At 37.1% G+C, this 25919-nt stretch overlaps 1 protein-coding gene across 6 annotated transcripts in view; it reads right to left on the bottom strand.

Moving 5' to 3' along the window:
* The window catches only part of LRMDA (leucine rich melanocyte differentiation associated), a 993794-nt gene that overhangs the window by 172947 nt on the left and 794928 nt on the right, over nucleotides 1-25919 (bottom strand). For all 6 annotated transcript variants that reach the window (XM_039872178.1, XM_039872182.1, XM_039872179.1 and 3 more), the window contains one exon: nucleotides 21670-21754. In XM_039872178.1, the coding sequence (XP_039728112.1) occupies nucleotides 21670-21754 (85 nt within the window). The remainder of the gene's footprint in view (nucleotides 1-21669; nucleotides 21755-25919) is intronic.

The following is a 25919-nucleotide window of genomic DNA, read 5'->3' as shown; positions in this document are numbered from 1 at the left end:
CCAGATTTTTAAAAATTTGCTAAACCAGTGAGTATGGAATGTATCCTGTAGTTTAATTTATGTTTTTACATTTAACTGTTTTTTTAATAGGCAATCATTGAGTGATTTTTGAATAGTTTGAAAATTGTTAAAATAACCTTGGAATGCAGTGTTTATGTAGAATAAGTATGAGTCTATGGCTTCATAAAAAGATACTATGTACACAGACATATAGGAGTCAATACATACCTATAACTGCTATCCATTCTTACATTTACAGCAGGAGTGTAAAACTAGGACAGATGGGCCAAATCTGGCCCACAATTTGCTTCTGTAAACAACTTTCTATTGAAACACAGCCATGCCTATTCATTTACATATTGCCTACGAATACTTACTTTCATGTTACAATGACCGGGTTGAGTAGTCACAACAAAGACCATTTGGCCTGCAAAGACTAAAATACTTACTCTCTGGACCTTTACAATAAAAGTTTGCTGACCCATAACTTAAACCAGTGGCCCCCAACCTTTTTGGCACCAGGGACCGGTGCTCCTAAGAGATAATGATCTGAGGTGGAGCTGAGGCAGTGATGCTAGTGCTGGGGAGCAGCTGCAAATACAGATGAAGCATTGCTCACTGGCTCACCACTCACCTCCTGCTTTGCGGTCTGGTTCCTAACAGGCCACAGACCTTACTGTTCAGCAGCCGTGGGCTGGGGACCCTTGAATCAGAGCATCTTCATTTGAGGCACAAATATCTCCTGTTAACATGTTCAATCATATCTGTTCCTCCCAAATATATTCTTCAGCAAATAGCTTTACCTTATACAAAGGTATTCAAACCAAGAACTTGAGTGTCATCTGATGTTCTTCCCTCCTATTCACCATTTACAACCAATCAGTGGATAACACTTAAGTATTCAAACTTCTCAACAACACTTCTTTGAAGTTCCCTTCTCTACACCATGGCCAGACCTTTGTTCAAGACTTATGTTGACAGGCAACCCTCCATGCAATGACCTAGACCTTTGTGCTCCCAAGTTTCATTGCACTTGTAATACTTCAAAGCATTTATTTGTTTTAGTTTCTGTCTGCTATCTTGACCTAAACTGTAAATTCCTTAAAGGCTAGGACCCTTGTTGTCTCTGCACACAATGCAGTGTCTTGCACAGCAAATCCTTTATAATGACTTAGGCTCTTGTAGGCTGCTTAGTCCTTCTCAGAAACCACTGAGGGCCTGACATGGTAAGACATTTGTGGCTGTCATGCTACAGGGTTTGGAAATCGTTACTACTCTCCTAAACCTCATGGCCAAGAAGACTTGGGAAAAGAGACTCCTTGTTAATATCATTTAATGCAATGGTCTTCAAATTGTTATGTATAGAGGAATCACTAAAAGATTTCATTAAAAAATAACAGATGTCAGGGTGTCACACCAGGCCCACTGAGTCAGAATTCCTGGAAGTATATACTCAAGCATCTTTATCTTATGGACGTTACCTAGGATATTCTTATGTAGGCTTGAGAAGCACATATCTAATAATGACAGCTTCCTGAATACATTCCCCCTAGTTCTATCCCACCTTAGCATGTTGTTCTTGATGGATAGCTAATGCTGAATAGAACTCTCCCTGCTCCTTTGCTGGGTATCAGAGCTTTCCTAAGCTTCTCCACCCTTCTTCAGTGGCCCAGAAGAAGCCTTATTTGAGGGGATATTGTATCCTTTTCTTCAGGCTGAATTCAAGTCTTCAATCTCCATTTTTCTTTGACTTGCTTGCATTCCTGGTTAATGATGGGGTCTGCTCCTTACACTGAGCATCTTTACTGCTCAGCATATCTAAAATCTAGAATCTCCTATTATATCCTAGTAACACTCTCTTATATGTACTATATCTTCTAGTACCTGCCTGAGGGAAATGACATGCATACAATTGTACAATACATATATTATAAGAATGCTTGCTTTAATTTTTACTATCCTCTTCATTTTCAACATATTGCAGATCATTTAATATGTAAAACAAATGTTAATAGAAAGTTTACAACAATGACAATACCGATAAGATGTTGTTAGTATTTATTAGATTTTTCTTATTAGATTTAATTTTTTCCTCAATTGCATATGACCCATTATCATTATGTTTGGTGGATAACATAACAAAACAAAATTACCAGTCCATTTTACTCAAGGAGAAAGTCTAAAGTTCCTTGGGATTTATAACACCAAGCATAGCACAAATTTAAGGAATTTTTCTAGTGCTTCACTCAGTGATTTTTAGGGGGCTATTTTCCCCAGAGGAATGTAAGTACTAAAATTGCACTGGATTGCGTTTTGCTCTTGGTGAGTGAGAAAGTGCATAGTCAATGGGTTATTTGCCATTCTTTAGTTTCATTTTATGCGATCACACGGCAGTATCTCTCAGGTGATTGCTGAAGTTTACTAGACACTCAGGAACCATCTTTTGTTTTCTCTAAATGTCATTTATAATCTATAACCAGAGGGGTCATCTAGGAAGACGCTGGTGCAGTACACCTAAATTCCACTTGTGTTAATTCAGGTTAAAGAGATCAGATCTTTTGCTATGAGATTATAATAGGGAGAAAACTGCATCATGTAGCTAAATAATATTTATAGGACAATAAAAAGAGATGCAAGGTTTGATATTGGTACTAAAAATGATAGAACATTTCAAATCAGTATATAGGGATAAAGGCCTTCAGAATATGCAGATCAATTCATAATAACAGGTCTGAAAAAATCACTCCAGTAATTTTGCTACACCTTTATTTATCTGTAATAAAAACACTAAATCCTGTAAATGCAGTATTACTCTACTTTCTTTCAACTTAGATAGCTCCAATTAACCATCATTTATTTTAATGCTTCACTAGTGCCCCGATAATTAATGGTTGTAAAAAGATTCCTAAAATACTGAAAAGTATTTTTTTGAATCATCAAGAAACATTAAAATGTATTCAGTGTAGTTGGATTGTTAAGTGTATTTTATTGGGGTGGGGGGTGCGGCATGAGACAGAGGAAAGAACACAGGATTCAGTGTTAGACCTGGTTTTGAGTCTCACCAAGGACACTTATTAGCACTGGGACCTTGGGTAAACTACATAATATCTCTCTAAGCTTCAATTTCCTCATATATAAAATGGGGATAATATCTGGCTTTGGGGGATATTTCCAAGATTAAATGAGACCACAAACATATGTAAAACACCAGCACAGTGCTTGGCTGTAAAGAAATTGCTCAATAGTAGTAGCTACTATTAATGCTGATGTCTTCCTTCCCATTCTCAGTAAAATTAGTTAGCTGAGAATCTCTTTACTTTTTCTCTTTATCTCTTTATCTACCAGGTATTTGATTCATATGAATATCCCATCATCCAACAGCAACAGAGTACAGGAAGTTTACTATGCATTCTCCAAAATGGTTACAAATTACCCAAAGCTCCTACCCTCTTTAGTTCTTTTATTATTTTTATTATTACTATTACATGAGTAAAATATTAGCATACTTTTATAAAAATTCCAATAAAGAAAAAGCTAGACTTTGTGACCCACTTCTAGTCTTTGCCTATTCAATCTGAGCCTTCTCCCAGAAGTAAATTATGTTAGGGTTTTTTTGTCCATCCTCACAAAATTATTTCTATGCATTTACACACACACACACACACACACACATATGTGAGTGGGTGTGTCTGATTTTGCGCTTTTAAACACATAAAGTGTGTGTTGTGCGTGCAATTTTGTGTGTTTACATAATTCTATCACAGTGTAAAAATGTTCTGCACTCAAATTATTTTTGCTCAAAAATATGTCTTAGAGATCATTCTGTGTTAGTATCTTATTTATCTTAACCATTTAAAAATCTGCTGCATAGTATTCCATTCACATCATGATTTACTATACTTTAATCATTATTCCTTTCCTAATATGCATATAATTTTTCTTTATTTTTTTTTTACTACTAGCAAAACACTACAGTGAACATCATTCAGCATTCTCCCCTTGGGATGTATGTAATTGTTAGGTCATAGGCTATATGAATTTTATTTACATCGTTTAAATTCAATTTGTTTATTTTTAAATATGGTTCAAAATTTTGAAGTACATACAAGCGTGCAGTGAATCATTTTCTCCCACCCTAGTCTTTCTACATGCCAAGTTCACTCCAACCACAGCTAGTCACTATTATTATCCATCTTTCAGAGTATTATAGATTCTTATCGTTACACCTTTTACGCATAAATGGTAGTATGCTGTACATATGATTTTAGACCTTGTTTTATTTCTTTAATGAGATATGCTGCATAGACTTGTATATAATGATGTAGGGAGCTTTCTAATTCTTTTGACAAAGAGATACAATATTCCAGAGATTGGATGTAACATAAATTATTTAACCATTTCTCAATGAATAGATATTTGTCTATTTTTAATGTTTAGCTAGTACATCTACTCTACAATAAATACTATTGTATTTATATCATTTTACACATATTTTTAGGAGTAAAATTGCTCATCTATTTTTATAGTGAGTTGTTGATCACATTTTTATCCATTTCCAGAAACTCTTCATATATTAGAAAATATACATAATCTATCATTGTCTGTGATATGATTTCTAAATATTTTCTAAGTTCACTGTATGTCTTTTGACTTTACTTAAAATCTTTTTCTTCCTCTGTAAAAGTTTGTCTTAAAATCAAGAGTATTTTAATAAGGTTAGTTTTTCAAATTTTTATTTTTAAAGCAGGGCATCTAAAATCTGAATTGTGTTCTTTTAGCATTTTCATGGTTTATTTTTCTTCTCCATTTAAAATTTTAACCCACTTGTAATTTATCCTAGTGTAAGGTATGAGTTAGGGATCATTTTTCCCCCCAAATAGCTACTCTTTTGCCCCAAGAACATATATTATATAGTTTATCTTTTTCCCACCAGCTTAAAATACCACTTTGTCATATAATAAATTCCTACACGTATTGAGTTTAGTTCTGGACTTACTATTCTATTTCATTAGTCTGTTTGGTGATTTGTGTGCCAGTACCACATTTTTTTTTTTTTAATTATCGAGGCTTTATAATACATTTGATATCTAGTAAGGCTAATTCTTCTTCATTATAATTCTTTTTCAGTATGATCCCAGCTATTATCTTCCCACCTAAATGTTAGATACAATTTTTTCTAGTTTAAAAGGGGGGGAAAAAATCTTTGGTAGTTATATAATGAATTTATATTTTAACAAAGAGATCATTGCCATGCTTAAGGTCTTGAGTTATCCTACAAAAGAATATGGCATGTCTGTTCATAACTTCTAGCATTTTTTTGTGTCCTGTTAGTTGTAACGTTTTCTTCATAAAAATATTATATATTTTTATTAATGTCTGATTATACTATTCCTAACTTATTATCTTTTATGTTGCTTTTGTAAATGGAGTCTTTTATTCAAAATACTTTCTAATCGGTTTTTGTTTTATTATTAAAAGGCTAGAGATCTCTGTATATTAACTTTATATCTTACTTCCTCACTGAAATCGCTTGTTAGTCTTTCAGTTGGTTTCTCTTAAGTCTCCTGTTATCAAGTCAAAATCACCAGTAAACATGATATTTTTGTCACGTGTTCCATTTTCATGACTGTGGTTTGTCATGTCTAATTATATTGGCTAGTATTTCCAGTAAAATATTAAATAATAGTGGTGGTAACAGATATTTATCTTGTCCTTATTTTCATAGAAATATCAGCTGTGTTTGCCCATTAAGTTTGATGTTGGCTTTGGACTAAGATGGATAGATTTTATCATAGTAAAGAAGTATACATCTATTTTTGTATGCTTTTTATCAAGAATATTTATTGAATTCACCCAAAGCCCTTTCAGAATCTACAGAATTATGGCTTTCATCTTTAGATCTATTAAAACAATTAAATAAATAAATGGATATACTAATATTGAAACTTCATAGTAAACTGGGAATAAATCTAACTTGTTCATAATGTTTTACTCTGCTGTTTATGCAATTGAGTGTTGTTCATAATTATTTTATTTAGAATTTTTACACCTATATTCATAATTGAGTAGAGTATATAGTAATTTTCCCTGAATCCTTGTCAATTTTTATGTAAAGGTTTTATGTTTTCATGAAAATAATTTGGAAGTACTTATTCATCTATGCTCTGGAACAGTTTAAATAGCTTTGAATTTTCTCTATGATGAGCTTGAACTGACTCACAAGATCGGATTGTATACATTTCTTCCCAACTCCACATTAAGTGACATCATGTATGCATCCTGAATCAGCCAGTGGTGGGAATATTCATGCCACAAAAATTGGCAAACAGAACTCTGTGTGTGTGTATGTGTGTGTGTGTGTGTTTGCTTTGCAGAGACCCAGTTTTTAAACACTCAAAAGAAGACTACTGAATTATTTTCTCTTTTCATGTTTGATAAAATTTCCTTGTAATTCTACCTAGACTTGTTGCTTTTGTTCAGGTCATGATAGGTTTTCATGAACTTTATTTTGCCTATGGAAATCAATCTGTTTCAATTTTCTATCTCTTCTGGAGTCAGTTTTGGGAAATTATATTTTCCTAGAAAATTATCCACTTGATTTAGATTTTGAGATATTTGCACAGGATTGGTCAAAGTTTTATAATTCTTTTATTTTTCTCTTATTTCTGTAGCTTTTCAATTTTTTTTTGTAGATTTAAATTTTCTTTATTTTTCTTTGATTAGAGAAGTTGTTTGAGAAATTAGCTTTTGAATTATTTATTTTTTGTTTTATAACTGATTAATATCTGGTTTTAGCTTTAATAACTCAGTCCTTTCATTTCCTTGTGGTTTATTTAGCAGGGTGTTTTTTGAGTCAGATTTTTAATTTATCTTTTACATTTTTTCCTTAAAAAAAATATATATATATATATTTTATATATACTTAAAGCTATTTTCCTCTGAGAATGGCCTTAGATCTATTTAATAGGTTCTAATAGGTAACCATTTCATTATGATACTTCTCTAGCTACTCTACAGTTTGGGCTTATATGTTATGTTTGGCTTGAGATTTAAGAGTATTAGAAAATTTGTGAGTAGAAGAGCTTTTTGAAACCTGATTTTGTTATTAACATTTAGTTTTTATCACACTATGACCTGAGAGTTTTTGTACTACTTCTATTCTGTGGAATTTATTGAAATTCTGTTTGTGGCCCAGTACATTATTGTGGAAGACTGTATTTGCCGAAATGGTCAGAGTAATATTTCCGGTCCCAAGTGCCCTTCCAGAACTTGGCCACTCCATTGAAAGGTGGAGTCTATTTTCTCCTTCCCTAAACCTGGGCAGGACTTTTGTGACTATCTTGAACAGAATGTAGCTAAAATGATGCTGTGTGACTTCTAGGACATAAATCATAATAGACGACACAACTTTTGCCTGGCTCTTACTCTCTTTAGAGCCTCATTTCTCTGTAGTGCAGCCACTATGCTATGAGGAAGGCTTTACTAGTCTTAAAAGGAAGACCACATGGAGAGGAACTGAGGTCACCAGCTGATAGCCAGCATCCACCACTAAGCATGTGAGTATATCGTTTTTCAAATGATGCTAGCTCCCAGATTTCAAGTCTTCTATTGAGGCCTCGGATATTATAGAGCAGAGATAAGTCATTTTCACTGTCTCCTTTTGGAATTCCTGACTCCTAGACTCTGTAATTGTAATAAACCATTGCCTTGTGCATATACACCTCCTGAAGCTGGACCTACATTTTGATACTCTCTTGCATTTATTTATTTTTTTAAATTTAATTAAGTTTATTGGGGTAACATTGGTTAATACAATTATATAATTTTCAGGTGTACATTATCATTTGACATTTGTATATTCTATTGTGTGTTTACCACCCAAAGACCAGTTTCCTTCAGCTACCTTATATTTGATCCCCTTTACCCACTTCACCCTCCCCCTAAACCCTATATTTGACCCCCTTTACTCTGTCTACCTCTCCCACCCTACTAGTAACCACTAGTTTATAGTCCTCTGGTAACCACTAGTCTACAGTCTATGTCCATGAGTCTCTGTTTGTCCTGTTCATTTGTTCCTTTTAGGTTTATATCCCACATATAAGTGATATCATGTGATTTTCAACTTTTTCTGTCTGGCTTATTTCACTTAGCATGATTATCTCGAGGTCCATCCATGTTGTTGCAAGGGGCAACATTTCATCTCTTCTTATGGCTGAGTAATAGTCCATTGTATATATGTACCACAGATTCTTTAGCCAATCATCTATCATAGGACATTTCAGTTGCTTCCATGTCCTGGCCACTGTGAATAATGCTGCTATGAACATGAGTATGCAAATATCTTTTTGGATATGGGTTTTCAAGTCTTTCGGGTAAATATCCAGTAGAGGGATTGCTGGATCATATTGTAGGTCAATTCTTAGTTTTTTGAGGAACCTCCATCCTGTTTTCCATAGTGACTGCACCAATTGCAGTCCCACCTCAGTGTATAAGGGTTCCTTTTTCTCCATATCCTCTCCAACATTTGTTATTACTTGTCCTGTTGATTATAGCTATTCTAACAGGTGTGAGATAGTATCTCATTGAGGCTTTGATTGGCATTTCCCTAATTGCTAGCGATGTTGAGCATCTTTTCATATATTTGTTGGCCATTTGTATGTCCTCTAGGGAGAAGTGCCCGTTCAGGTCCTCTGCTCATTTTTTGATTGGATCATTTTGTTGTTGTTGTTATTGAGTCGTATGAGTTCTATGTATATTTTGGATATTAGGCCCTTATCAGATGTATTGCTTGCAAATATATTTTCCCATTCTGATGGGTGTCTCTTTATCTTGTTGACGGTTTCTTCTGCTCTGCAGAAGCTTTTTAGTTTGATTTAGTCCCATTTATTTATTTTAGCTTTTACTTCCCTTGCTTTTGAGGTCAAATTCACAAAATCCTCTTTAAGTCCAAGGTCCCTTAGCTCCTGTTTTCTTCTATGCATTTTATTGTTTCAGGTCTTATATTTAGGTCCTAAATCCACTTTGAGTTAATTTTGGTGTGTGGTGATAAACAACAGTCTAGTTTCATTCTTTTGCAGGTGGCTTTCCAGTTTTCCTAGGACCATTTATTGAAGAGGCTTTTCTTTCTCCACTGTATGCTTTTGGCTTAGTGGTCGAAAATTATTTGCCCATATAAATATGAGTTTACTTCTGGACTCTCGATTCTGTTCCACTGGTCTGTGTATCTGTTTTCTTGCATTTATTTTGGCTAGGATTAACCTCTTCAATCTTATCCTTCTATCCATCTTGCAAGGAGTCTACATAGTTTCTGATGGACATCAGTACCCCTTCTTGTTTTCCAGTTAGTTGTTGGATTGAGGGGTTTTTTTTTGTTGTTTTTTGTTTTTTTTTTTCCTATAGGGAATAGTGTAACATTGTTTCTATCACTTCTGCTAACACCTTAGATTGGTTTCCTGCCTTAGTTCAGTAAATGGCCTACAAAATACAAGTTCTGGCCTCTGATATTGTTCTCAGTTCACCTACAGCCCCTGCAACCCTCCTTTCCCCCTGCTCCATTACTTACCCTAGCCACACTGGCCTCCTAGTTCTACTTCACGTGTGCCAGGCATGCTCCTATCTCAACATCTTGTACTTGCTCTTTCCTCAGCCTGGATGACTTTTCTCTCAGATATTCCCAGGTTTTCATCTCTCACTTCCTTCAAGTTATAACTCCAATGCTACTTTCCCAATGGTGCCTTCTGTGGCTATCAAGTCTGAAATTATCAACACATACTCCCTTTTGCTTTCATTTAGTAGTTATCTCTAACATACTATATGAGATTTTTATTTTTTATTTTAGTTATCGACGCTTCCTCTCAAAAGAACGTGTGCTCTTTGAAGGAATTTTGGTCTGCTTTATTCATCCTCCTATCTCTAATGTTTGGAATAGTGATTGGCACATAGTATGTGCTCAGTAGATATCTTAATTAATTAATAAATTTCAAAGGATTTGGGAGAAGAAAAGGAGGTTATAGAACATGTTCATTATACTTAGTTGTCCTTGTGTTTTACAGTTTCGCAGATACACCAGCATTCACTGCCCTGCCTACCCTGTTCTCCTGGGAAACTTGGCTATTTGATTTGTACACTGTATGAAGTAAGTTCTAGAAAGATTCCAAGGGAGCAAATGAAGAAAGGAAGAAATTAGACATGAAAGGAAAGCTCTCTCTTGAGAAAAGAAATTTGTGGGCGAGCATGGTTATACGGGTTTCTTTAATCAAAAACAAAGAAAGGGACTGCATCTTATCCTCTTTGACTCTCCTTGATTTGAGAGAAACTGATGAGGTATAGCAAGATAAATAAAAGAATAAAGAGCTAATCCACAAGAGAAAAGACTGTTTTATTGTTCTTACACAGATGTCTGTCCTTATAACACAGGATTTTTTTTTTCTTTGGGGGAGGGCGGAAATAGGGGTAAAAGGCAATTTTACCAAAATTGGAATCTCCAGACAGCCTGTGTTTTAGAATTAGCATTGCATTATTTTCCTGGCTCCCCACCCCCTCCTGTGTTTTAGTTGAGAAACATTTGCCCTGGAACAGCACAGAGAGTTTGCACTAGCATCCCTGAGGATAGAGCTTTGACCCCACAGACTAAGGAAGCTACAAATGGAAAATTCCAAGTTGCTGTACTCTTTTATTTTCATGCTAATGCTTCTGCAGAGAGTATTTAAAGAAACAGATACACAAGAATAATAGAGTTGGGGACTAAGAACTCCTCTGACAACACTGGAGTGTGTTTCCAGGATGGTCTTATATCTATCTGTGCTTGTAGATCCAGAGAAGTCAAGGTGAAACCCGGGTTTCATTTCATGAAAAAAACTGAACTAGCGTTGACATGGAGAACTCTGGATCTGGGTTTCATATCCTGATTGGATTTGAACGTTGTATAAATTTCATTTCACTTCTTTCAGGCTATACTATTCAAGTCTTAAACACAGATGAACGTATCTTTCAGTTAAAGACCTTGGAGAACAATTTCCCAATCTTCCTTGACAATCCTCACCTGAGCTCAACAATGCTCATCCCATCCTTAGATCCAACCAAATGGCACCCACTGTATTGACAGGCTCTGGCTACTTCCCCCGTGTTCTGTGCAACAACAACAACAACAACAACAACAACAAAAGCATTTCATCTTTTCCTTAGAATAACTTTATCCTGGGTATAAATCCTCAAGCAGAAGACATAGAAGGATCTACACTCTGCAAAGCTAAATAGTCTCAACTTTCTTCTCTTAATATGCAATCAAAAGTTCTATTTTACTTCACCGTAGGCATGCCTCGCAGAGGAGAAGCCAATCGGAAACACAGAATAATGATGTCTAAGCCTTGCTTTAAGCTTACCTCTCACACACGCTCCACCTACATTATGTCCAGAAATTAAACAAGAACTCTATTCAGTCTCTCCCCAACCTCTCTTTTACACTCAGAAACCATCCAGGGAGAGTTCCCCCGGGTTTGACACCTATACGAATGGTTCCATTCTAGTGCTGGCTTTAGGATTTTGATAATCAAGTTCATAGGAGCAACAATCAGGTAGAAATGTTTGAGCAGGGAGATAGGGGATGGAAGATTTGTTTAGAAATTGCATTTCTGTGTCAAGCACACTTTTTTTCCTCAGTGTGTTAGGCTTATAAGAGGTGATGAGAAGAAAGAGCTCTTAAACATTTGGAAGTAGAAGGTGAGAGGAGTAAAGCCCTTTATCGACCCCCGAGTGAAAACAACTCAGCAGTGGTAAACCCAGCTTTCTCCTTCCACTTATTTGCTCAATTCAACTCTCACTTTCATCCAAGGCTACCTTCCAGTCCTTCAGTCTTCACTCATCTCTCCCTTCTCTTCATTCTTATATCTAGCTCGGCCTCTGCTTTCTATATGCAGGGCCTTATCTCTCCATTAGACTATAGGATTCCTGCTTTTGCATCTCCCAGAAACATAGTGCAGGGTTTCTCTCCAACAACAAAAAAACAAACAAACAAACAAAAACACAACATGACTGGGGGACTGAAGAAACAAAAATAGGCTCCTGCAGTGACCTGAACCATATGGAATTCTGATTAAGAGAACTGAAAAGTCAAAAAGCCCCAAACCACACCCTTTACAAAGTACTCATATCCCAACAAATCCAAGGTTATTGGAAAAGTAACAGCCTTCTCCCGCGACCAGCCCTAACCAAAAATTTCATTAGAACGGATAAAGAACCAGAGCAGTAAATATTAATGGCTGGAAAGGGAAAGCTGGAAGACAGCAGGCTAACTGAGCAGGTGTTCACCTCACTCAATTTCAATCCACTTGCAGCCAACGACGTCATCATTTGGCTTTCTTGAGCTCACCGACAGGCCATTTTTCATGATTTTACCATTTCTGGACAATTGCAAACTTTTTAATTAAATGTACCACATGATTCCAGATGTTTGTTTATTTGTTCCAAAAAGGTTGTAAAATCTCTACATGAGGAAAAACTTGTGGCAGGGGTAAGGCTTTCTACAAGAAACAGGGAAATGAATGAGTTGGAAGAGCTGGGACTGAGAGCTCTCAGAAGAACGATCTAGATGAAAAGTATTGGCTTCACATTCCTCTCCTTCCAGAAACCCAAGATTTAGGAATAAAATGCATTGGGCACTTATTAGTTTTAAAAGAATGTAGCTCACACTGAGCCAAAGACTAGAAAGAGAACGAATTTTTGTGGCTGCTTTGCCTGTTTAATATATGTCTGTTTCTGTTGACATAAGCTCCACTACATTAATTCCAAAAGTCTTCCCTTTAGCAGACAAGATGACAGCTTATGCATGAGTGGTAGGAGAGAATTTCACAAGGGGAGATGCTAGAGACGGGGTATAGGCAGAGACCAGGGCTTCCACACACCATGCCAACTTCCTTGCAGCCTTCTTCCCTCTGGTAATCTTTATCCCTAAATATAATCAGTCATTATGTGGGTCTAATGCATTCACTACAGAATGTTTCTTTCTAGCAAATGCAATAGTTGCTTTTCTTATTGTCTGTTCTCCCAGCCAGCCAGTAACTCCAGGCCTTCATCATCAAACACTAGATTATTTCAACATTAGCCTAGCTAATGCTAGGCTCTAAATTTTGGTTTCAAAAGCCAATATCACAAATAGTTTGAGTAACATGGGGAGGGAAAGCATCAACTGACCATTTTCTCTGATGTCCAAGCCAGGAATACCCTGAGATCAAACCATCAGCAACCTCAAACAGGATCTCTGCAGTGGCCATAGGGTCCCTTTACATCGCCCCCATCCCTGCTCCACTGGCAGTGTCCTGGCCCCAGCTGTCTTCCCCATCTGTTGCTAAATTGTTTCCTAAATTACCTTTGCTAGAAACATGCTCTTTGGAGGCAATATAGTCTGTAGCCACAGAGTCTGGTATCAAGAAATTGAAAGCTTCTAAAACTGGAACAAATTTCCTTCAATGCCATCCCACAGTAGCCTCCTCAAGTCCAGGTTTTTTCCTTTCCAATTCCCCTTGTATACAGTTTACAGATTCATAATCCTGTGGCATAGCTTTAAATCAAATCTAGATACTTCTGTCTGTTCAAAAGTAGCCGTAATAAGGACCCACCCTACATAAGTAACCTAATTTCTGACTTTTTCAAAACTGGGTCCCTTCCTTCAGTCTACCTGTTCCTACCCCTGTGCTTCTTCTTTATCCATTTCCTTTTTTTTGGACTGTATTTCTTTTGCCCTGTACCTACCCATACCCTACATGTTCTTCAAAGCTCAAAACCAATACTTTCCAAACAGCCATGCCTGACTATTCTAGCCTTTCCTGATTCTCTTCTTTTCTAAACATTTATAGCACTTATATCAGCTTTTACCAAGTAAGACAACTCTTAATTATATAGTATCTTGTTTGGTTGGCATTGCTTCATTTTTGGTATCTCCTTAAGCACACCATAAATTCCAGGAAGACAGATGCTATGCTCATTACTTCTGAATTCTCCACAAACCTTAAAATATACTTTGTACACAGCAGATACTAAATAAAGACATCTTGGAGGAATTCATGACAGTGCTCAGAGCGATATCTGTCACTTCAGGAATTAGATTTGACCAATGGGAGGAATAGGAAACAGCCCATAACTCTAAAATTTCAAAACATTTAGAATCTTCAACCCTGTCAATCCCGGACCCTTCATTTTTTAAGAGAGGGGCATGTTTTTACCACCATTTTTTATTTCCACTGTCTGTTAGGGAAAGGGTTATTCTTTTGATCATTCATCCTACAGAATGTTGTTACTGTTGGGTGTTGGAAGGGAAAGAATGATTCTATTTTTCTCTTTTTGCTTAGTTTCTGAAACAGAAGAACCAAATTCCTAGCCCCTATGTGTCTGACTACACTACAATTCTGCCCAAAGAGTGGAAATAAAGCAATCCTGGAGACTGCAAATGAAAGATCATCCTTGGAGAAAAAGGATAGCAAATGGACCCCTATGGATTTCAAATGCTTAAAAGAGGTTGTTTAAAGTTCCTGGCTAAAGTCCGTGCCAGTCTTGGTAATAGTCTAACAGATTCATCCATCTTCAGATTCCACTTGGCTTGCTCTTCCATCACTGCCACCTTCCCAGACAGCGAACGCACACATGCACATCTATCTATATATATGCGGAAGTTTTAATCTACACCACCCTCCATTCCAATCCACCCAGCCCAGCTCAGTACAGAATAAAGCTATTGACCCCGCAAAGCGGCAGGGAGATGAATTTGATGACCCAGACTAGAGTTTTTAAACCGTTTCTGCAAGGTCTAGAATCAAAGGAAAGTACAATTTATTCAGCACTTAGTAAAGTCCTTTTACTTTGGAACAGAGCGCACATACTGAAAATAGACTCCCGCTGCCATGCAGATAAAATAAACCTGTCAACCACTACTGTCAAATCACTAGTCACCTCGATTAAATAAAGGAAACTTTAGCATTTCTCAGCATCTGAGAATTCCACCAAGATTATAAACCCATAAAAGCATTATGAGGGAAAGAAAACTAAAGTAATGGGTTCTATTGAAAATGTCATCAAAGGAAAGCATTTTCATAATTAGAAAATGCTAATAATAGCTCTGCTCAAGGAGCCAACATACTCTCCCCGCACACAGCCAGAGCAGAGCCACAACACGAAGTCTGAAAGGAGGGAGCCACTTATTTAGCAGGACCCACAGATGAACTGTGTCCCCTCAGCAGGGAGGCTTTCCTTGCCGATTGCCAATGTAATTTTCTTCCTCCTCTCCTCTCCTCTCCTCTCTCCTGTCCTGCCCTCTCCCCTCCCATCCCCTCAAATTCCTCCCTCTCTCTTTCTCTCTCTGCCTTCCTTCCACAGCTGTCAATATACTTTCCATAGGGAAAGATGAATCAGTGATATTTTTTGAGAAATCATCTGATAGTTAGCTCTCCTGAAAGACTACAGATGACACTTAAACAACATGGTCTTGAAATGCGCAGGTCGACTTCTATAAGGAGTTTTTTTTTTTTTTTGATAAATATGTATAGTACTATGAATGTATTTTCTCTTATGATTTTCTTAATAACATTTCTTTTTCTCCAGATTACTTTACTTCAAGAATACAGTATATAATACATATATAAAATGCATGTTCATCAACTGTTTATGTTATCGGTAAATCTTCTGGTCAACAAAAGTTTATTATTAACTAAGGTTTGAAGAAGTCAAGAGTTATATGTGGATTTTTGACTGCACAGGGGGTTGGCACCCCTAACTCCTGTGTTGCTCAAGGGTCAACTATAATCAAAATATTCTAGAGGATAGAAGGCAACAAATAAGCAGGCTGCCTTAGTCATAGATTCTGATCACAGGTGAGACTTACCTGTCAAAGTCACCAAAACCATGAGATTGCTTATTCCATCTTTTTAAATGGTTAGTGAGAACCAACAAGCAATAGGCAAAAAGATTCCTTGATGCTGAACTAGTAAGATAGCCTAAATAAATGCATCTATTTTCCTTGAATCTTTGCTCTCATTTTATGTAAATTTTGTTTATAATGATCAAACCTACTTGGCTTTCACATTTCCTGTGGGTTGACATGGCAAGATGGTGGGAATATAAAACATAAAATAATCCTTTATAAATTGGCTGAAAGAAACAGATTGTATCCAAATCCTGTAAGCCTAGCACAAATTGTGATGAACAGTTTGGTTATCAAGCAGCCCTATCTTGAGCCCTCCCAAAAGTATTCTGCTGGTGGCATGCAGTTTTACTGGCCAACATCTCCCCGTCCCAAACATCTTTTTCTACATTGCCACATCTTCACATGCATCCATGTAATTGCCCCCCTTCCCATTCATTTCGCTTTGGCTTATTTAAATAGATGAAGCAAAATACTTTGTACTTATGGCTTCTGTGAAACTGTACTTTGATATTTTAGGCTAAAACTGTTTTAAAAAATAAAAATAAAAAACACCCACAGTTTTTCTTTCTTTTTTTTTTCTTCTTTTTTTGATGGCACACATTGAGCTGCTTCATGGAGATATACAGAAAAATCAATTGCTAAGCATAAAATGCAACTCCCATTAAAGAAGCTGCAAACGATAACTAATTATGATAAGTTGCTATGTAAATCACTCTGTTATAGTCCCCGCAATCAATTTCAAACACAAATAGACCAAGGCCCTGGTTGGAGAAGAGGATGAGCACCTAACAATTGTGTCAATAAAAGTAATGGCAAGACCGCCAAGGATGAGTAGAAGCAGGGTGGTTATCATCTCCACACAAGCGCTTCTACCAGGTTTCCTCTTAGTTTCTTGCTTTCTTTCTTTTATACATGTAAAGTCCAATGCTTGGTATGACAAGCTAACTATGGCCTATCTTCAAGACTGTATAAACATCAGGAAAGAAATAATAACTCAGACATGTTCACTAGGTTTGTAGTTACTTTGCAAAATGTGTGCGCAAACAAACTGGAATGGGACCTTCAGTATGATAGCTGTTGGTGACATAGGATAACGGTAGACGTGCCGAATTGTCTGTTTTAACCGGGCATCACCACCACCCTCTTCTAAGGTCTTCTCTGCAACTCAGAGGAAGAATTGGAAACTACCTTTCCCAGAACTCCCTTGGTGCATGGTGCCAGGTTAGAATGAGCCAAAGAGAGACGCTGTAGTATGATTTGGAACTCTGGAGGGAAGGAGGGGCAGGGCAATGCATGGATAGACCTAGACCTAATGTTTAAAGCAGTATCCAAGTGAATTTCTTGAGAATCACCCATGGTGGTACTGCCGATTAGAAAGTCAGTAGGAGATTCCCAGGGGTTGCTGAGATGCCCAGAAACTTCAGCAAGCCCTTGAGAATTATCAGATTCAGTGCTGAGGCTGAGGCTCTAGGTGGCAGCTTCTGTGACTCAGTTTCTTTCTGATCACATAAGTCTCTCATTCATTACATTAAAACTCCTCAGAATCTGAATACATAATGTGTCTTCTATTTTTTCTGCCTGAATTCAGACCTATACTATAGCATTTTCCCCTTTGGTTTTTCAGATTTTCTCTGTTCCAGAATTAATATCTCTGTAATTTAAAAGAAGGATTGGGGAGAGTAGTAGCAAGCAATTCTTTAGACAGAAATAGGCAAGAATGCTGTATTTCTCTACAGCCTTAGCACGGGCTTTGGAAATTCACTCCCGGCAGTGGACATCTCTAGCCTGTGCCTCTCCCTGTACTTTCCTTCCTTTTCCCTCCAGCACAATGCTGTAGTTAGCCCTGCATTTGCTTCGTATATTCTGTGTGAAGGACAAATGTCAGGGGTGACCTGGGAATCAAGGACACAGAGCTTTAATTTTTTTCCTTGCCCCTACTGCTTAGTGACTTAGTCTCCCCTAGAAATTCTTGGTGTCTTCCTCTGTTAAATGGGAATAATAATATTTACCCTCCCTAATTTACAGGGTTGTCTTGAGATTACATGGTTTATGCTTTAAACAAAAATGTCTTCCCCAAAAGACACAATGTAAATTCTACTTCTAACATCTACCAGATAAATAGTGGCAATATGTGTCATGCAGGCTTATGTCCTATGCATGTAACATATTTAGAGACATTTCCCCAACAAACATTTCAACATTCTTCATACTGTGACTATCCACTGAAGATATAGTATGTACAATGCCACTAGGTAGCAGCTGAGATCACTGACACAACTCAATGTCCCCCATACTCCAAAGACATGTGCAGACCTAGAACAGAACTCTCAGAGAGATTTCAGGTGGACCGTTCTAAAACCATATTGATACCACGGCCCACTGAGATCTCAGTCCCTTCTTTGAGAGTTTCTGTCCTAGGAAAACAGTTCCATTAGTTGCCTCAATTTATCCTATTCCCTTCCTACCATCGAAACATCAGAGTCTGAAAACTATGACATTAAAATATTTATCAACTTGAAAGTTATGCAATGTGGCCAAATGCTGCCCAGCAATGAATCAATAGATATGGCTTCCATCCATGAAAATCTGGGTTTCTGAAAGCAACAGAGTTGAGTTCTAAGGTCTAAAAGGCTGGCCTTTTCTTTCAGTATGTGCTCACCCCCGAAGGAAGATGGGTCACGTTTCTTAGATGTAACCAAGTTACCTTACAGAAGTATTTAAGTTGCTGACTTTCCCCTGGGTTTCTATCACTCATCATTTACTAAACAAATATTTACTATGATCCGATTAAGTAGGAGACCTGTGACAGGCACCACAGATATAGCGGTGAGCAAACAGATACGATCTTCTCCATTCCCCCCAAGAGCTTATAATATATCTAAGAAGAAAGTCCCTGAAAAGTTAAAACTGACCTAATATTAATGTGTTGGGTGGGAACAGAGAATCCTCCTTAGAGCTGTGATACTTAAGCTGATACCTGACGAAGCGTAAGAGTCACTGACGTGAAAGAAAAGGGTTCAAGTCTCTATTGCCCCTTGGAGAGCTTCCACTCATGAGAAGTTTGAGATGTGCATTTACCTGACCTCTATTATACAAAGCAGAATATGAACAATTGCACTAAGGAAATAGAAACATATAAGTACTTCTAGAAAGGGAAAAATCAAAACAGATAATATCAGAAAAAAAATCATGTAGGAAGCAAAAAGTACTGGGCATTACTCTCCCTATGATGTACAGATTATCTGTAAATTACAGATGGAAAAATGGAGTCCCTTATCTCCTGATCATTATTCTGGGCCAAGACTTTCTTTGCATTTGAATCTAGAGTCCTTAGGACATGAATCTTGGGCCTATCATACTCGACATTGAAGTTACATAAAAGGACAAGGGAAAATGGCATGTACAGAAAAATAGCAATTTTCACATGAACTACTGCCCACCAGTTTTTGTAGTTGTTGGTGCGGAATGAAAAGAGATTGGGAACTGGATGAATCAAAAGTTATTTGCAAAGAGAACTTCCACTTAAGATTTTATAGATCAAGTTTCAGACATCATGGAGGGTTTCACTTGGGAGGGAATTGATGCAATTTGCCTTCAGAGTGTGAAAATACCTCTCTGGATAAATGTTTGTAAGCTGTTTCCATGAGGGTATTAACAAATGGTGATCGAATAGTTTGCTAATTTACATGATCAGAAATTTAGAATAATTTGTTTAACTGAAATATAAAAAAATAAGATGACACTAAGCGGTTTCATTCTGGGCGCCAAAAAATATGGCTTTCCTTATTGATCATTGTATGAATCATGCCAAACTGAAATATATCTGCCTCATCTTTTCCCTACATAGACCAGTTCAATAAAAATTCAGACTTAATGAGCTTGTTTGCCTCTTTCTTTGCTGGTCTCCTCATGAACATGGGCCCAAATGACCCAGCCATCACTTCATGTTGCTGACTTGCTTTTTTCACTATCCAAGTCCTTAGCACTGATCATGCAACAAGTGCATTAAATGTTAAGGACTGTTCCTCAGTAAAATCTAGACATCCATTGTTGGCTCTCTTTAAAGAACAGTTTCCCCACTGATGTTGGGCTCTGATGTCATCCAAGGGCACCTATTTTCATTTTAACCACCTTAGGCATTTTTTCATATTCCAAATATTACTCAATATATCTTCAGAACTTATCATCTTATATTCGATCTCTTCAAGGTTCAGATTTGTTATTTTACTGTCACAATGACAGATGATCTTAGTCTTATCAATGATTAACATTTATCTGATCATGTCCTTTAGTTGTGAAATCTTAATTTCGTGGGCAGGTCAACTTTAATAAGTAAGCTTGAGGGCTCTGAGACTTCAGTTCCTATGCAATGTATTCAACAGGCTATACAGTAAAATTACCCTTATTCGTATATAAGAAACCAATAAATAAATCTATGAGGATATAATGCTAGGGTTAATTTGTTATTCATTCTAAATACAGTATTATTATTTGCCTAGGAGAATTCAATAAAAGACTCTAACAGTATATATGCTCAAAACCTTCATAAGGACATTTAGTAAAGGAGACCTATTCATGCCTCTCGAAATATAACCTGTTGGCAGCTATTTATTCTACCTGTCTTTGAGCAAAATTGATTTTCATAAAATTGACACTTAATGAACAGAATCACAACTGACCCCTAATTGAACCAACATATATTTAAATGTAGAAAAGTTCTATTGTGCCCACTCATCAAAGATATAGCACAAGCCCAAGTCACAGACAACTGGAATGCTGCGTTACTCTCTTGATCATTTCCTGCAGAAATGTGCCATTTGCCCAGAGCCCGCATGTCTTCTCAGAGGACCAGTTCCACCATTTTCTGGGCATTTCTACAGCCTTTCATCCTACCTACCAACCATGCAATATAGTGGGTATAACGAAGCTAGAACAGTCCTTATTCAGTGCCCCTTGCATGTACAAAGGGAATTTCCTGCATGTGGAAATGATGTTTAAAGTACATAATACTCTTAGTCTAAGCCTGCTCGTACTTACCTTTGGAAGGTAGGTTCACAATTAGGAAACGTGGCTGTAGACATATCCAGGAAAAAATGGAGTAAACGAGTTATACTGCGTGGCCTCTTCCCGTCCTAACCATTTCCAACAAAGGTGATCACATAGTCCTTGGCTTAAGCAGCCAGCTTAGGGATAAGGTCTTTTAAAATTATATTCCATACTGACTCTAGAGATGACAATAAGAATTCAAGGCTTTTGAAAAACTGGGTAAGCCAAATTAATGTTTCAAGAATCAGAAAATTCAGGGAAAACTACACATTCATTCTCTTCAGTGTTTGCAGGTAAATTGAAATTTCTTTAAGCTGTAATGTAGAGTTCATTTATTCTTAAATTACAGATTTCAATTATGCTCCCCAACAATGACACTTTTACAAATATTAGTGAGTTTCTCAATATTCCTTTTGCTGGAGGTAATAATCTACTTAGTAATTTGTAAGAACTATAATCTATTTATTTAAAGAAAAAAAATTACAAAATTACATTATACCATGGATTTATTTGCCTTCCCGGTAGACTGCCACTAAATTCTGTTTAATATGAGTTAAAATCATAGGTTTGACAAGTATGGTTTTCTCATCAAGGACTTGAAAAGCACTTTGTTCCTTCTAAAGTGCCGAGGCAGCAGTCATGAGCCCAGAGCTGTGCACAGCCAAGTGTTCTTCCCTGCCACCACTGAGAGCAATAAAAAGCTGAGTTCCTACCTCGGTGACTGGTGAGTTCCCTGGAAGCAGAAGGCAGAGGTGTATAGTGGCACTCCGGAGAGGCAGCAATACTGTCACTGGAAGCCTGCATAATAAAAGCAAATGTCAGTGTGAAACACCAAACACTAAATATCTTCGTTTACCAAACATGTCTCCTCGGGATCTAGGTTTGGAGAAAATATTATTGACTGAGGCTCTTTTTAGGATTCAAGAGTTGTCTGTGTTGAGATAATATACTGGTGAGTGTAGGGTAAATTACAAAGCTTTGAGGGGCCTCAGTATAGGTGGAAGGGCTCTGAGACAAAGGGGTTGTTTGTTTACTGTGCTGAACCATAGGAAGAAGGAAAAAAGAAAGGTTGAAGACAGGAAATGATGCAGACTTAGATTTCTGTCACAGGCTTTCTTCCAGTCATTCCCATAGATTAAATGTTCAGTGTCAGCAGATTTCTATGGAAACCAGGGAAGAGGCTGAACTTTGCCCTCAGGGTGGATAGGAAAAACAGGGATGGTTTATATGAGCCCAGTGGCATGGAGACAGAGAGACTTCAAAGGATGAAGTGACCATATGGAAGGATACAAGCCCTTGCAGATCGTGCAACTGGGGTTCTGTAAGTTTAACAAGAACATTGAAAAACCCATCTAAAATTTAGACTATAATGGTTACCAACAAAACTTTGCTATTCCAAGGCTTATAAGAAAATGATATATATCTATGATGAGTTTTATTGTATACAAACAGCTCTTTAACCCTAAAACTCTATATATGGTGTGACCTAGCCTACTAACTGTTCTCTTTCCCTAACTCTATATCCATGGGGGCTAAGGCAGGAAGAAAGGACCATAGCCGTGAAGTCAGATGTCACTCAAAACTGATGGCCAGTATGTCACATTCAGAGAGTTGCTTCTTATAGCAAAAAGCATCACCACTGCAACTCTTATTGAGACTTCTGAATCAAATGCTACTTTTTTTTTTTTAATATCCAAAAAAGAACATCTGCTAGGATCAAAATCCTAAGCTTACAACCTTTCCAAGCTTCATGAAAAAGTAAATTTCATTAAAGTAGATTTTTCTTTCTGGAATAGGAAATACATTCTATGGGATATATTTGCCCTGCTAGGAGCAGGCTTTTTCTCCAAAGAGATTATCTACATTATAGGAATCAAAACTAAGTAGGAGATTAGACCTACTTGCTAGAAAAACCCTTTAAACCCTATTTCTGACATTTGAGATGTTTGATTAAGCAGCTTTCAGTGGAGACTTATATAAAGAGTTCTGAATGGTGTGAAATCAGAAGCTCTGTCCCTAAGGTAGACACAGATTTCAAGTAGCATACTTCACTCCAGCTCCAAAGAAAATATATGATATTTAAAATTGATTCAAGGGTATTGGGTCCAGAAAGATAAAAGTTCAGTCACCATGAAAAATGTTTTAAAAAGTAAATAAGACTTTCTAGATACTATATCATTAGATACTTAGGATGCTGCAATAATATAAAAGAGTCAGAAATTAGATTAAAATTCAAATACTAGAGTCACCATGTGTTTCTCCATTTGGCATTCAAGGTCTCCTGTAATCTCTATGTAATAAATGACGCACAATGACAGTGTTCTAAATATGGCATCTATTCAATGCTTGAGGCAGAACATATGGGGTGGGGGTATAGGGGCAGTCTTTCCACAGATCTACTACATTTCCTCCATTAAGAGGCCGTATTTCTCTCTGTCAATGTTTCTGCTCCACCTCATTGCTTAAAAAGCCTAAAATTCAAATATGAATCTTAGGTTGGTATATTACGATATTTCTTGGTACTTTTAATCTCAATTTAGGCTGTTGACAATTTAATGACAGCTTGTCCTAAAATTACTGGAAGCAACTACCTTTCAGCAAATACCTCTGACTGGGCAAAACATTAGAGTTTTGTAACCAAGAATAAAATAGCTATTTTATTTTATTTCCAATTGTAATCAACCCAAAAACTGTGCGGCTTGAGTTCTGTCTTGAAATCATCATTCTATGCTTAGCATTTAATTACTTTTCAACTCAGTGTCCATTTATAAACTCAAGTCATGGAAAAGAATCTAGGAAAAGAATGGTTTTGCCAACTATGCCTTTTTGTGGGACTTCCATGGCTGGATGTTTAGGAAAACTACTACAAATCAAGATTTTAACTACTGTGTCTTTGAATTGGCTTTTATCAAAATGAAGTCCATGTGATCTTTTCAGTAGTGATATACACACTTGGTCTCTGAATATTATGCTTAGAAGCAGGATTCAGAAAAGTACAATTATCATGTAACAGAAGTGGACAAGACAGTGTCTTAAATTTTCACACTATCTCCCCAAGAATAAAGAACTCTCCTTGAAACTAAAGCATTATACCCATAGTATAGTAAGAGATTATACAAATATAGGTAAAACAATTTAAAAAATGTTTTTCACCTGGATTATGGAGATATGCCTAAAACGAGAATAGGAAAATTTGGGTGAATCTGAATCTTCAGAACTACAAATCCTCTCAAATCTTTAAGTCCTTGCCAAACTTCCCAATTACCTATGCAAGAATTATACTTTTACATTTTACTTTTTAAATCACTGCTGGTAGAAGATATTTGTAACATCTACAATAAAATATTAGTATCCAGAATATATATGTCTCTCAGTAAATAAAAAAATATAAAAATGGATAAAGGAAATGTCAGACAATTCAAAGAAGAGAAAATCTGAATGGTCAAGAAAGAAAAAAAAATGGTCAGATTTACTAGTACTAAAGGCAATGCAAATTAAAACAAGATACAATTTTTCCTCTCATCATATTGGCAAACTTTTAAGTCTCACAGTAACAAGTGCTATAGAGATGAAGGAAAACAAAACTCCTATCTTCTCATCCATTGTCAGTAGGAACATACGTTGATTAACTACTCTGGAGAGTAGTTAATTCAGCAGTACCTGATAAAATTAAAAATCGGTACAGCAATTTTATTTGAAATATATACATTATAGAAAATTTCACTCAAATCTATGAGGTGGAACATAAAACAATGTTCACTGCATTATTTATAACAGAACAAATTGGAAATAATTCAAACGTCTGTCAATGAGAAAAATAAATAAACAAAATGTATATTCATATGATGGAATAATATTTACTATTTAAGAGCAATAAACCGATTTATATATCTCATTTTGAAGAGGTCTAAAAATTTAATACAGAGTGAAAATGTAAGTTGCAAAATGATAAATGTGATATAATATGATTTATGTAAATATGTAGTCCTTTGATCTCATGTATTTATGTAAACATGTAAAAATTATAAGGAGTTCCGGACAAGATGGCAGACTAGGTAAAGGTAGGGTTCACCTGCTTCTATGACCGCATTAAAATTACAATCAAATTATAAAACAGACAACTTGGAGAATCACCTGAAGACTAGCTGATAATAACACACACATCTGAGGATATAAAGGAAAAGACACATGGAGACCAGTAGGAGGGGCGAAGGTGTGAAGCAGGCTGGTCCCATACCCACAAAAGGGAAAGTGTGGCTGCAGAGGAATGAAGGGCTCTAGCCCCACACAGGGAATTCCCAGGCCAAGTTTCCAGTCCTGAAAAGAGGAGTTCCCACGAAATCTGACTGTAAAAACCACTGGGGACTCTGGCCATCTGGGTGAGATGGAAGGGACCTGAAAATGCAGACATTCCCTTAAAGGGCCCATGCACAGACTCACTCACATGCAGATACTCACTCTGGGCTCCAGTGGAGGATCAGGAACTTGGGAAGCACAAGAGACATACAAGGAAAGACCGAGTTGTGTGAGGCCAGGAAAGGGGTGGAGGGACAGCTGTCCTTGATCCTCTGTCGGGCCCCTTCTTGAGCAGTCTACAGGTGGGCGCCATCTTGCCTGTGTTGAACCCTACCCCTGCACAGCTAACACAGCTAATTCTGAAACTGCACTGGCCCAGTGAGATCACCCGCTCCACCCCATGTCTCCCTGGGGCCCCACCCCACCCAGCCCACAAATTGCCCATGGTGGCCTGTTGCCGGACTGCCAGCCTCACCTTGAGCCTTCCCTAGACCACACATTCATTGGCAGTAAGCAGCCGTCAGCTCACAAGACCCACACATTTCAGGGGAGACTTTTGGTGGCAGGCTGCTGGTGCCAGACTAAGCTGCAGTACCTCTCGAGCGGATCGCAGGGATCTGAGGACCCAAGACGGACAGCGGCTGGCCTTGCTGCAATCTGAAACTTT

The sequence above is a fragment of the Pteropus medius genome, unplaced genomic scaffold, assembly GCF_902729225.1.
Source record: "Pteropus medius unplaced genomic scaffold, Ma_sr-lr_union100, whole genome shotgun sequence".
Taxonomy (NCBI): domain Eukaryota; kingdom Metazoa; phylum Chordata; class Mammalia; order Chiroptera; family Pteropodidae; genus Pteropus; species Pteropus medius.
This window is presented reverse-complemented; position numbering and strand designations above follow the sequence as displayed.